The 14,153-nt window shown below is 37.3% G+C and overlaps 1 protein-coding gene across 4 annotated transcripts in view; it reads left to right on the forward strand.

The window, feature by feature from the left end:
• Positions 1-14,153, forward strand: part of LOC126470151 (plasma membrane calcium-transporting ATPase 2-like) — a 374,428-nt gene that overhangs the window by 268,569 nt on the left and 91,706 nt on the right. For 3 of the 4 annotated variants that reach the window (XM_050097768.1, XM_050097769.1, XM_050097766.1), the window contains exons 9-11: positions 46-180; positions 867-902; positions 11,005-11,223. In XM_050097768.1, coding sequence (XP_049953725.1) covers positions 46-180; positions 867-902; positions 11,005-11,223 — 390 coding nt within the window. The remainder of the gene's footprint in view (positions 1-45; positions 181-866; positions 903-11,004; positions 11,224-14,153) is intronic. The other variant, XM_050097767.1, reaches the window with a different exon arrangement.

The raw sequence follows: 14,153 nt of genomic DNA on the forward strand, positions 1-14,153 counted from the left end.
GTATTAGTCGCTACCTCAAAGATAACAGTGTTCCATTCTTTCCAGGAACTCATGTAATGGAAGGCAGTGGCAAGATGTTGGTAACTGCAGTTGGTGTAAACTCCCAAGCTGGTATAATTTTCACCCTTCTGGGAGCTGCTGTTGACCAACAGGAGGCAGAAATAAAGAAGAAGAAGAAAGGTGTGATGGTGTGACTATTGCAGTTTTAATTATTGTCAGTGTTGTTTTGCTGTGATCATGCATGTAATGCCTTTTTTAATGTGGGAGTTTAGAAGCATGGTTAAATGTTAACACCTGTTTTGTTTTTAAAACATTTGTGTAGGGTGCGTTTCATGTCATGTTTCTAGTGTCTTAAGTGTGTACACAAGTAAATTGAATTACTGTAAAATTTGATAAATTGTGTGGTGTTTGTGTGAGAGAAGCTTACAAGACAGCTCCTAAGTACCCCAATACAGACATTCCAGAAGAGATTTTCAGACAGTCTTTCAAAAATAGTTTTGAGAAGGGCATTTAAAAATGTCTTGTTAGCAGCACTTTTATTTTTTAGATAGTTACTTTCTATTTGGAAATTTAGAAAAATGTCCATACTGGATGTAAAATGATTGATCTGTGATAAATTTTTAAATCAGCACTATTATTAGAAATTGACATTCCATACGTGCAATGTGAAAAAAGGTTTTCAGCCCTAGAACATTAATTTTTTATTTATAGTTTCTTGCCTTCCTATGTCACAGTTGGAAGCTGATAACAAAGCACAAAGTTCACACTATTCCCATCCAGTATGGAGCCTTTTGTAACTGGATATTTGGATTTTATTTTGTGTTTTTAATACTAATGAATTTCCTTTTGCATGATTCCCTCTTCAGAAGCTAAGAAACAGCGGAAGAAGAAGAGCTTGACAGGTGAAAAAACTTCTCATTTATTTCTTAAAAATTTCTTCATAAATACCAAAATAAATTTTTAACATAGTATGAGGCCTGTAAACTTACAACATGCATAAGTATAACTACTGGCAAACTGCATTAATATTGCAAATAACATCTAATAAATCATGTCTTGCTGTGCTTTAAACATTAATTTAAGCTCCAAAGAAATAAATGATACCCACTTAATGTATTATAAATTCAGTTAAAGATTCCATTGCTAGTTGTAAACCTTGAGAAGTCGGGTGGTAAAATTATTTTCTATGTTGCCATAGAAATTAGTCAGGTTGTACAGTTAATGATGCAGCTTGTTGTTAGGCTACATGAACTGTTGAAAACAGAACTGATAAGTCGTGTCAACACAATTGCTATCTTCTAGTAAACTAGAAAATCCGTATCGAGGATTTTTTGCTACTTATTTTAGTCTTTCTGAGGCATCTTAATCAGGCTTAGCTTCTTGCATGCTTTTCCACTTGAAACAGCAGTAGTTTTACTTATTTTGCACTTTTTTAACTCGAAGCTGAATTTTAGATTTACAGCGCATATAGCATGGGTAGCTGGGGTAGGTACACAGTCCACTTAAAGAAACTAAATCACTGATATCACTGGCTAATTCTGTTGGTAACCACCTCATCCACTATGATTCGTGATACACATTTTTGCCCATTTGCGATGGAGTGTTACCTGGTGACTAATAAATGGCCTTCTCTCTTCCTCCCTGCACCTTTTTTACAGATGGGGAAATCTTGTATAAATTCAATGTTCAGGCACAAGCATTACTTCGAACTTCAACATTTTCAAAATACCTGGCTGCCTTCATTCAGTGTCACATTGAAACTAGTGTCTGTGTAAACCTCCCACACCCCTCTCCGCCTCCCCCACGCCTACTCAAAGGTTTATGGGAAAGTTAAGAACACCAGCAGCCGTGGTATTTGTTATGTGCGTTCACATAGCAAAGTAGACTTCATGTCATTAAATTGGAAGCCTTCATTTTAAGTGATTTAAGAATTTCTGAAATCCCTCATTTGAGTCATTAACGGCCATACAGGAGATGTCCATTGGAATATGTATGTAGGGATTTAATTTAATCGCTACTTATTAAAATCTTATAAAATTCTTGTGAAACATTCATTAATAAATATGACTTTGGGAGTGTCTCAAATAGAAAATACACAAGAAAGAAAATAGGGTAGCTAACTTTGTTGTAAAAAATAGCTAGTTATTTCTTTATTTATTATTGGGCATATGTCTTAAGTACTCTTAGAACCATCTGTGCCACCATTTCTTCTAAGTGATATGAACCATTCTTTTGTGTTATTATTCTGCTATAGACAATGCATACAATAATGACTCGTGGTCATCTCATACATCATTACTACATCTAACTCGGAACCAACTTTACAGTTGTGCAGAGGATAATTGCATCAGGACACATGGGCAGAGTACACATTGACTTTTACTTCATAGGTGTAATCACTTAACAATTTACCAGTTTGCAAATTGTTTCCAGCATTTCCCACCATTGCCACTTGGTGTTTCTTCGTTTTTCGTAAGGAATGTATTCGGTCTCTACCCATCTGACAAAAATCATAAACTCTGTTGAAAAACTAGGTTCGAAAATTAAGAAACTTGGTTCCGTATTATAATTATTGAAGACAACATAGTGAATCCCATAACAAATGCCTGTGTGTGTGTGTGTGTGTGTGTGTGTGTGTGTGTGTGTGTGTGTGTGTGTGTGTGTGTGTGTGTGTGTGCGTGTGTGTGTGTTTTCATTTTTATTTCTGAATTTGCTAAAGTGGTAGAGTAGGCTGTTTGAACTCTGCCCCCATGGGGCACAGGCCCTGATAAGTGCCTGTCAACTCGCCTGTGGGCAGGCACAGCTAGTACAGCCTATCTGCCAGGTAGCTGTATTACACATATTCTGTGCATGAGCAAATGGCTTGGTCAACCCTGCCTGTGAGTGCGAGGCCAAGGCAGTACAGTCACGTGTGCTAAAGGCTGGCTGCACCAGCAGCAGCTGTTTGCCCACCCATCCAACTGCTGCTCTTGGGCGGGTAATAGAGCACTCTCACTTAGCTGTGTGGAGGTTAGAATAATTCTGGTTTCTTGTCATTATCTTAATTTGTGCACTTCCATAAATTCACCATTGAGTGATTTGGACAAATGCAGCAGTATGTAGCACTTCAAGGAGAGTACTTAGAACCCATGTAAATGGAAAATATCTAAAAATAATTAAAAGAAGTCTCTATGAAGACAATGCAGAAAAGGATAAGAGTCCAATCTGAACCCGTTTCTGGCATGCTGTTGGAACCAGGTGCCCTACGAATGCACTGTAGTCGCACCAAAGTTCCTCTTCCCTCCTTTTTCCCTCTTGACCAGAAATAAAGATGGAGTTGATGTCAGTCAAATTTTATTGAGTTTGTAACTGTGCTTTCTTAAAGTAGTTTTACTTCATATGTTTCTTTTAACTGGAAAAAAAACACATGAAATTCTTGGTTTTGTGAAGTATTGCAGTGAAATCATTTCCAAAGATCATAAAGATTGATGAGGAATTTGCTCCTCAGTTTTCAGCTGTTAATAAATGGATGTCTGAAATCAAATGTTCTGTATTTCCCCTGAAGTTGTTCCACATCACACAAATCACAAAACTGCAAGAGGTGAAAACTTTGTGGTAGTGCACAACATAGCACTCAGTGACTGGAGGTGAAAATTGCATGAAATAGCTGACACTGTAAATGTTTCAGGAGGTGGTATGGTACACGTAATGCTAAATAATTATGAGAAACGTTTGTGCGAAACTTGTCACCTTTTTTAAATGCCGACAAACACAATTGTGAATAAAAATTGTCAACCTTTTTCAGACTTAATGGAAAAGAATCCAATTTATGTAAAGTATAAATTTGTTACTTAGGATAAGATAAGACTCAATCGCCTCCCACCAGAAATAAAATTGAAGTGGTGGATGGACACGTGAACAGTGCCAAATAAAGCAAAGCCTATTATGGACAGTATTTTCAATGATGCGAAAGGGATTGATCATCTTCCAGTGATTAAATCAGTAACTGACAAATAATATTAAAGTATTCATGTCTAACTGAACAAAACAAATGAATGCTTAGAATTCAAAAGAAAGCAGTAATCCTTATACAGGATGATAGACTGGCCCTAAAACGTGCATAAACAGTGAGATAACTGAAGGATGTTACATAAGATTTATTACCCCCCCCCCCCCTCCTATTACCATCACGTGCCACCCTGAGACTATCTACTACTCACAGATACAAAGTAATCTATGACTGCAAATCTTTCTCTGTGTTGAAGAGGTTATGACACCAATGGAAGGGAATGTTCAAGACCTTCCAGAATTGAATTTCATGGTTGGAATCTACTTGGAGGAAAAGCTGGATAAAACACATTGACCCAAAAGGGGACTACCAAAATATTGGATTTTTTTAATTCATTGTGTTTACTATAAAGCAGAGGAACATTTTCTTTGTCCGTTAGGAAGCATTTTTGTGGTACTAACAGTCTAATTTAAATCCAGCATCAGAATGAACAGATGTAGGTGTGTGGTATTTTCAGAATTTTTCGTCTGGTTCAGATTTATGATGCCTAGTTATGTTCGGAACACAATGTAAAATTTATGACAGGATAATAGTCAGTTTTGATCAGACAGCAATTTTTATTGTTTACTGGCTTACTCATTCTCGCTGTTGCTTTCAGCAGGAGATTTATAATATTTGGCAACCTATTGCCTTACTAAAGTAGTTCCTTTTATAATTAATGTTTGACTGCCAATAGAATACTGATATCGAAGATATGTTGAAGTGCATAAACAAATAGTTCAGCTACCAGGTGTCTGAAGTGAAACACGGATAATCAGTGTTAGAGACAAGTAGAGAATAAAAGCTTTCAAAATGTAGTGCTATGTGCGAATGCAGAAGATAAGGGGGGTGAATGACGTAACTGACGAGGTGGTACAGATTCAAATTGATGAAATGAAATTTACACAACTTTATTGAAGGACAGCATAAGTTGATAGGACATTCCTTGAGGTCTCAAGAAATTGCCAGTTAGGTAATTGAGGTATGTGCGTATGTGGATGGGGGAGGGATGGAGGTAAAAGTTGAAACAGGATACGAAGTGTTGATAGCAGTAAGCAGATTCAAATGGATGGAGACTGCATTGGTTGTGTAGAGGTGAAGAGACTTGCACAGGATAGACTTGGATGGATAGCTGCATCAAAATAGTCCTTGGATTGAACTTCACAACTATCAGTTTTCCAGTGAGAGTGAAAGTGCATTTGCCATCTGAAGTACTAATATGCCTCAAGGTTTTCTAAAACCATATTCATGTAACTCTGCAGCTTAGTTTGCAGGATGTTTCCAGTTTTGGTGTCCAGATTAATTTTCGTTGTATAATCCAGCATATTTTAACTTCTTGTTCAAAAGACTGACAATGACAATGTGTTTCATCACCAATGAGGCAAGAAAAGAATATAGTATATGGATAAAAACTATGGTGCATTGCATGTAATATCGCTGCACACCTGAGTTTTACTGTGTTAGGTAGTTCATACTGGATGTAACTGCACTGCTGATGGTGTTTGGAAATTAAACTGATTGTTCCCATACCTATCATTCAATTGTCATAAAAGCAACTTACATACATAACACTTTTGTGAGGAATTAAAGATATATGTTTACTGAAATACTGAAAGGATTTCAAAAGTATCTGACCTATTACTTAATGCTACAGAGTAGTATGTTTAAACCAGTGAGGCATGTTTCTTTTTAATACATTAAATGTAGTTGATCAGAATGAAGATAAGTTATTTAGCAAACTGTGTCTGTGAAAGTTATGGATGTAATTACAAGGTTTCAAAACACAGTTAAACTTGCAGCATTCAGGTTATTAGTCCTCATGGCTGACTTCTGAGATGAGTGGAGAAACAAATCAAAATATTTGCTCCTAAGTACTTAGCACTTCTGACCCACTTGGACTTAATTTACACTAAAATATTTCTTTTAAAGTGCAAAAGAAGAGAGTGCAAGAGTAAAGAACACTTCAAATAGCTGCTGAGTGAGGACAGTACTGAAGTAAAACTTCCTGGCAGATTAAAACTGTGTGCTGGACTGAGACTCACACTTGGGACCTTTGCCTTTTGTGGGCAAGTGCTCTACCATCTGAGCTACCCAAGCATGACTCACGCCCTTTCCTCACAGCTTTACTTCCGCCAGTACCTCATCTCCTACTTTCCAAACTTCACAAAAGCTCTTCTGCGAACCTTGCAGAACTAGCACTCCTGGAAGAAAGGATAATGTGGAGACATGGCTTAGCCACAGCCTGGTAGATGTTTCCATAGTGAGATTTTCACTCTGCAGCAGAGTGTGCGCAGAGTCTCAATCCACACAGTTTTAATTTGCCAGGAGGTTTCATATCAGTGCACACTCTGCTGCAGAGAGAAAATCTCATCAGAATTGAAGTAGTAAGTTTTTGTATTCAACAGGCAGAGTAGCTAAAAGATGTAAGAAGCCATTACTTGTAAACTGGGTGTCTCTCAATATCTGTCAGGATTGTGATGATAAGGCAGTCATTGTAGGTCGCTCCGATGAAGGCCCAGGAATGACTTAGTCACACGTTGTAATATATTTGAACCAAGTTAAACAAAAATCATTCATTTACTGCAGGTGAAATATGGAATCATGGAGAAAGAGCACACAATAATCCCTGTTCATGGGACAATCCCATCCTCCAAGTTGAGAAGTGCTCATTTGCATCTGCACGTACCGATATGTTGTGTGTCAGATGCTATAGTAGTGTAAGAGCGTCATTTCGACCTCCTCCTCAGTTTTCTATTCTGTTTACTCAAGTATTGTTGGAAGAAAGACTATCAGTACGCTTCTGTGCAAGTCACAATTGGTCTAATTATTTGAGAGTGATGATTATGTTTCCATCTATCCAGAAACAATGTTTGTTGACAAGTATTGGAATGTCTGAGCTTCGATATGTAAAGGTGCGTCCACGCAATGCCATTTTTTCTGTTCAACTTTGCACATGCACTTAAATTTTCAACAGAGCAACTATGCTTGATCATTCGAGAATGTGTAATTTTCTTGAAATGGAGGCCATATGTTGCTTCCTGGTATCAGTGGGAATCCCTTATGCTGTTTAGCAGACAGGCAGCTGGGGCTCATGTCTTTCATTGTGTAGTGTGTTAGGTTATGCTTCAAAATGATATCTGTACATTAATGCCTGGTGACTGCAGAGAAAGCATGCTGAAATGTATAGATGATTATAGGGAAAGAGAAGTCATACGGAATGGCACTATAAAGGTTACTTGAATAAAAACTCATTTCATAGCAATCGAGTATTAGATAAGAAGTCTCTTACCATATCAATGTAAAGAATAAGGTACATTTTGAAGTTCGAAAGCAAAAAAGCAGTAGCCTACAAATTTATCAAAGTGCATATTGAAACCGTAGACAAATATTCATGTTATGGTGACTGAATAGGACAAAGATTGAGAAGTCTGGTATCTGAACAAAAGAAAAGATGGCATGGTGGAGCTCTTCAGTGAAGTACCAGGAATAAGGGCTATTCATCTTGCAAAAAGAATACTAAGTTGGAAAGCGTAACCTCCTTTTCAGGGTCCATGGCATTACCAAATTTTTCAACCATGAGGATGGTAATCTGTGTCTATTTTCTATTGCCTGAAGTTCTGGAAACAGTATTTTACTTTATAAAATACAAACACAAATACAAATAATGTATTGAAAGTCAGTCTTTACAGAATGACAAAGAATGCCCCCTCATGTATTTCTCAGCTTAAGGACTGATCACTGAAATTCTTTGTCTTGAAAAGTGAAATAAGTAGCTCGAACTTATACATATGTCGTTAGTTTCCAGCATGCGCTCATATGTTCTTCCCACTAATTTTTGTGCATGCGCTTTCATTGCCGTGCATCGGTCAAAGCGCATGAGGATAGAGGCATTGTGTGGGCATGCCTTAAGTGTGCGAAGCTTTTCAACGACACATTTGGAATGACAACTAAAACTGTGACAAGAAACTTATCTACTCTTCCTGTCTCTCCCCTCTTTCTTCATAATTCATGTTACAGAGGGTCACACATGAGGAGAACAATCTTCAAGAGTGTAGGGGACAAGATTGTAAGTGACATAGTTTCTAGATGAAATGCATTTCCTTGGCATTCTACCGACAAATTTGAACCTGATATTTGCCTTTCAACATCTAGATGTAACTGAAAATAGATGAAAGATAAAACTATTGATTGACTGAGGGATCTGTTTTCTATTAAACAGAGGAAGAAAAAAAATACAGTAATGAGTGAGGTAGTGCAAGCGTTAAGAGACTGGACTCGGATGAGAGAGCGGTCAGATTCATACGACTTAGTCAATGAAGGGGGTACATCCTTTGAAAAGAAAATAACTGCACCATACATATCCTCTGCCCCACCATATACTACTACTACTACTACTACTACTACTACTACTCCTCCTCCTCCTCCTCCTCCTCCTCTCCATAAATTATCATGAAATAAGTACAGTTTCATACTAAATGACGACAGAAGTGTGGATGGTACTCATATAGCACTGTCAGTGATAGTTGCTACAGTAGATAGTTATAGGCTCACAGCACTTGAAATCAATTATGCTGTTTTATAATAGCTTATTAGTTTGAAAATAAGTAACTGCTGGCATCAGTATTCTGCACTTCAAGCATTTTGGATCTGAGTATATGCATGTCATGTTTGTGCAGTATTACTTAGTTTCTAGACACTGAATGTGCATTACACACTTAAATGTTTCAGCCAATCTTGGTATGTTGGATTCATTACATTTCTGTGGCATTGCTTTGACTGAATGACTCGAAGTTGTATATGTTCGCTTCTTCAAGTAACTGTTGCTTCACCTTCAATCTTTCTATTGTGATGTCATATATAATGTTTTGCCAGCTGTTCAGAAAAGAAAAGTAATGTCTGAAAGATTTGCAGTTAACAAGTAAATTTACTGATATGAAGATACTGACAAAAGCACCAGCTGTGCAAGTAATATTAATTTCATAACCAGTATTAAATTTATTTAAAAAATTGGAATGGTAATGGAAATCTAATAAGTACTTTATGGAAAGACTACAACTCTGGCTTAAGAAAGTGACAAAATAGCAGCAACATCTCAAAGTTAACAGTGAAATGGCAGGGAAATAAAATTACGTGAGAAACTGCTAATATTTTAAGATGTAAACACACTAAACTGAAAAAAGTTCTGCTGTCATCAAATAAATAACATAGTTAGTAGTATCACAACCTTTCAATTAATTTATTCTTTATGATGAAGAGATTAATATAGGAAGCTATTGAATAACTCATTGAAAGAGTGTAGTTTGATTACAAACAATATGGAAGTGAGACAGATGAGAGCATAACATATCAGGATATTGCAAAGATTAGACTGGAGGGCACCCGAAAGCTATTTTACATTGAGGAATGAATTCTGCTTTAAATGGGCCTTGCTTCAGAGTAAAGTAGTTGCTGCAGTTGCAGAAAACGCCTTAGAATAAATTTTTATTGTGCCCATGTTGTGATTTCATTGAACCAATGGTAACTGTTGTGTCCAAATTTGAGAGTAATTCACACTTTCAGCCCAAGCATCTGGACACACACTTTCTTTGTTGTGAAATGGAAACAATCCATGAATTTTGATAGGAAAAGATAGTTACAATTTCCATTAATTTTTCAAGCAGTATGTTCTTCAGACTTTTAACAGTAAGTAATTCTTAGAACTTCCTCTAGTGCACTTATTTAGCCATAGTATTGTTTAATTTCCAATAGAAAATGGGGGAAAGTGCTATGGAAATAAGACTCTTCAGATGGTCTGCACAGCGCCGTATTGGATTTGTTAGCATTTTTCCATGGGACACGGTGCTATTAAGTTAGTTATGAAAGGATTTGATCTCATGTGGGCATCAAAAATTACCTCCTGAAAGAAGTGAGTTCTATCATTGTCTCCTGCTTCATCAGCAGTGATAAAAATCTCTCTACAGTGAATCTAAATAGGAATGATGGCCTAAAGACTGTGAAAGTGGGCACCACTTTTGTCTGTTCCATCTCTTTGGAGAAAAACTCCTCATTATACACTGGTCCCTTTCAACTCCTTGTGGCTCATTGTGGCAGAGTTTTAAGAAAGACAAAAATGTTACTTCCAGTTCTGTTAGTCCCTTTTACAGAGGGGTTAAGGAGTAGAAATTGTGGCATGTGGCAGACTTCATACACAAAGGGACATGAAAATTTAGTTTTAACAGTAATGTAGTCTGTGGGAGTGGGGTTATAATTTCAACTAAAACAATAAGGAAGGATTTAGTAGTACCATTCAAAATCTTATAACTAAGTAGTTAAGACACTTGGTTTTACATAAACCAATTAGTGCTCTTTTTTTTCTAATAGTTGTAGCTGCTGAGTCCGTCTGGAGGATATAGTTCATTTATCAATTATGGAGAACAATATGAATGCTTGCACTGGAGGCTCAACATGTGTTAGGACACAGCATGGCAATTGTCATTTACCTCGTGTTAGTGGTGTATTAACGTATATTTTCAGGGTAATAGACATCTAGTATGTGAATTCCATGCAGCTGCTAGAGACTTGGAGAAAGACGAATTGTAGTGAAACATGTCGTGTAAAAAAACGGAACTTCCCAGCTACTATGAAGAAAACTGTAGCTATCGTATAATCAGCAGGGACTTAACTTGGAATATATGTTAATTTTGGGGACTAGAACCATATTTACCATTATAGTTCAGATGTGAAACTCTTAAAAACAAAAATTCTTTACTTTAAAGAAAATTTCTCGTGAAAGGCACTGTTTCTTCTGTTAAGTATGTTAACTTACTGATAACAAGCAATACCACAGTTCACCCTTGAGAATTAAAATGTTTCTATAAACCTAATGAAATACCTTGATGATGAGGCAATTTTGTGCCTGTCAATGTAAGAAATTTTATAATATAAAAAAATTATGTAATATATTGTGATGGTATAATATTACATTTGTTGGCTTACAGGAGCTGCTGAAGAACCTGAGGCAGCACCTGTTACAGGAAACAGCCATGTGAGTGTCCCAGCTGCACAAATTACAGACAGAACAGCCAACAAACACAGTGCTGATGTTCCTCCACCTTCAGAGAATCACGCACAGGCCCCACCGCCGGAATCTCACAAGAAAGAGAAATCTGTACTTCAAGCCAAGTTGACAAAACTTGCAATACAAATAGGATATGCAGGTTTGGCTATTTCATAGTTGACTTCATAAATTTTTTTATCTTATGTTTTAATATTCAAAATTATTTTACTTGGATTCACATGTGAATTTTTTGTTGCATGTTACAAATGATGAACTGAACAGTCTAAGAAATTTTTATTATTGTGCAGGCATCAGATTCATTAAATGCATCATATTCATTAAATGCATCATTACAGTACTCATTTACACACACAAAATAGTAATTTGTGTGTGAGATTATATAAATGATAACTGTCACGGAACTAAAATGAGAATTATGCTAAGGGCCATTGCTACATAATACTTTGAATGTACAAGTACAGTAATTGACACATTTCAAGTCACGCCATTTCCTTTGTCTTTGTTAAAAATTCATCTGTTTCTTAAGTATGCAATTCTAAATAAATTCTCAGAACTTTCCTCCAAATTATTGAATTCAAGATGTTGAGATATGTCAGTGAAGAGCTTAATAGATACATACAGCAAACACTTCTGTTTCTGTGGCTATAAAGGAAAAAGTTGAAATTGTGTGCCATGGCACTGTTTTCAAAGCACATATAGCTAGCTGTGATGATTTGCTTGCTGTGTATGACTGCAAAATCATTATGGATATGGACACAAACAGGAAAGAAATCAAGGAAGTAGGAAATGAAGGTCTCGAGGCTTTTGCTTTTGTTGATGACACTGCCATTTGGGGAGAAATGGAAATGGATGTTCAGAGGTGGTTGGAATAAGAACTTCAGGGAATTAAAGCTGACTGTAAGAAGAATACAGTGGCAATAAAGGTGAATATGGCACACTCACCTTGTAGGATGATTCTGGAAGGAGAAGTGGTTTCAGTAATCTTCGTAGTGTCATGTCAAGTGATAGAAGTGCCAGACTACAAGCTTTGAACAGATTATCACAAAGACCCAGAGTCTTCTACCAAGTGTCTTCTACCAAGTATGAAACTTAAACTGGGACAGAGGAGTCCCTTTAAGAGCTAAACAGACAATGTAGAAAACGTATATCATGCCAGTCATGACATTTAGTCTGGAGACCTGTGTCACAAGTAAGAGATGTATAGAGGAGGCTCTGCCTGCGGCTATTGAGCACGCAGGGCACAGATATCTGCGAATTATGGCTCGTTTCAGCACATACGACGCGTGTTGCTTGTGTGCCACATACAGGTGGCTTGCAGAGGTAGTAAAACCTGCTGGCCTTGCACATGAGAGATGAAGGCAGTGCTCCAATTTGTCATTGTTCTCAGTTGATTGGGGTCCTTTGGTTTGGTGTCAGGTGGAGGGTCTCAACCAAGGCTTCATTGACCCTGTGGTGGTCTTGGCTGCAGATTTCTAGACTGCATTAGGGCTCAGCTTGATAGGCTGTGGATGCACTAAACAAATGGAGCAGCTACTTGGATAGCAGATTACTTGTGGATTGCACATAGGTGTTTCATAGGCTAGGCATTAGTTTGAGATACTCTGATGAACACTCGCTATTCGATATGCAGTTAGTGCAGTCAGTGTGTGTTCAGAGTCAAGACAATTTGACTATCAAAATTTTATCAGTAAATTGTCAGAGTATTCATAACAAAGTTCCCGCATTTAATGCATTCTGTGAAAGTTCATGTGCACAAATTATTCTTGGGACCGAGACATAGCTGAAAGCTGAAGTAGAAAACTGAAATATTTACTGACTCTCACACATATTAGAAAGTACAGATTAGGCACCATAGGATGGAGCGTGTTTATTGCAATTGACAAAAAATGTCTCTATTGAGGTCAAATGTGTGACAGTCAAGTTACTTAGACACATATAACAGGTCTATGTGAAATAAGGTTACTTGTTGGATGTTTTTACTCATCACAGGGTTCCACTGTGACAGTTGTAGAGTTACTTACAGAACATCTGTGGTCAGTAGCACATAAATACCCACATCATCCAATACTAAATGGAGGCAACACCTACCAAGGATATCAAATGGGACATCTATGGATTCACTCCAGGGGTTGCAGACAGATAGCCCTGCAAAGTACTTTTGAACATAGTTTTCTTAAAACTGTCTTTAGCAGCCAGTTCCGCACCCCACATTTTGTAGAAATATTTTAAACCCTGTAGCTACAATGGGCAAGACCTTACTGCTGGTGTCAGTATAGACAAAGATTAGTGATAGTGCTGTCACCATGATGACATTGTTAAGAGTGTTGATAAATTAGTCATGGAGACCAAAGGGAGCTTCTGCTAGAAGTAGCAGATAAGAAGTTATCATCTTACTTAGATAAAGAATGGACATCATTTAATTCCAGTACGATGGACACAGTGGAGTGTGGGCCAAGTTTAAATCATGCTCTTGACAGATATGCCCAGTAAGTGGGTTAAGGACAGAAAAGACTCAGCATGGCTTAACAAGAAAATTCAGAAAATGCTGAGGAAATAAAGGCAATTGCAGGCTCAGTTCAAAAGAGAATCACAAATGATTACCAAAGATTAGTAGAGATTTGTGTGTCCGTGAAAAGATTTACACGCAAAGCGTACCGCCACCACCGTCATACCGTAGCAAAATATTTGGCAAAGAACCTAAGAAAATTTTGGTGCTGTGTAAAATCGCTAAGCGATTCTAAGGCTTCCAGCCAGTCACTTGTTGACCAGTTTGCTGTGGCGTTAGAAGATAGCAAAATGAAAGCAGAAGTTATGTGTTTAAGAAATATTTCACACAGGAGAATCGTGCAAGCCTACTGTAGTTTCACAATCGCACACAGTACAGCTAAAAGATTTGAAAGCAAATAAGTTGCTAGGTCTGGGTGGAATCCAAATTCAGTTTTATAAAGAGTACACTATGGCATTGTCCCCATGCTAAGCTTGCATTTATCATGAATCTGTCATCCGATGTAAAGTCCCAAGTGACTGGAAAAAAGTGTGAAGGACTGCTGTATATAAGAAAGGTAAAAG

Source organism: Schistocerca serialis, chromosome 3 (genome assembly GCF_023864345.2).
Source record: "Schistocerca serialis cubense isolate TAMUIC-IGC-003099 chromosome 3, iqSchSeri2.2, whole genome shotgun sequence".
Classification (NCBI taxonomy): Eukaryota; Metazoa; Arthropoda; class Insecta; order Orthoptera; family Acrididae; genus Schistocerca; species Schistocerca serialis.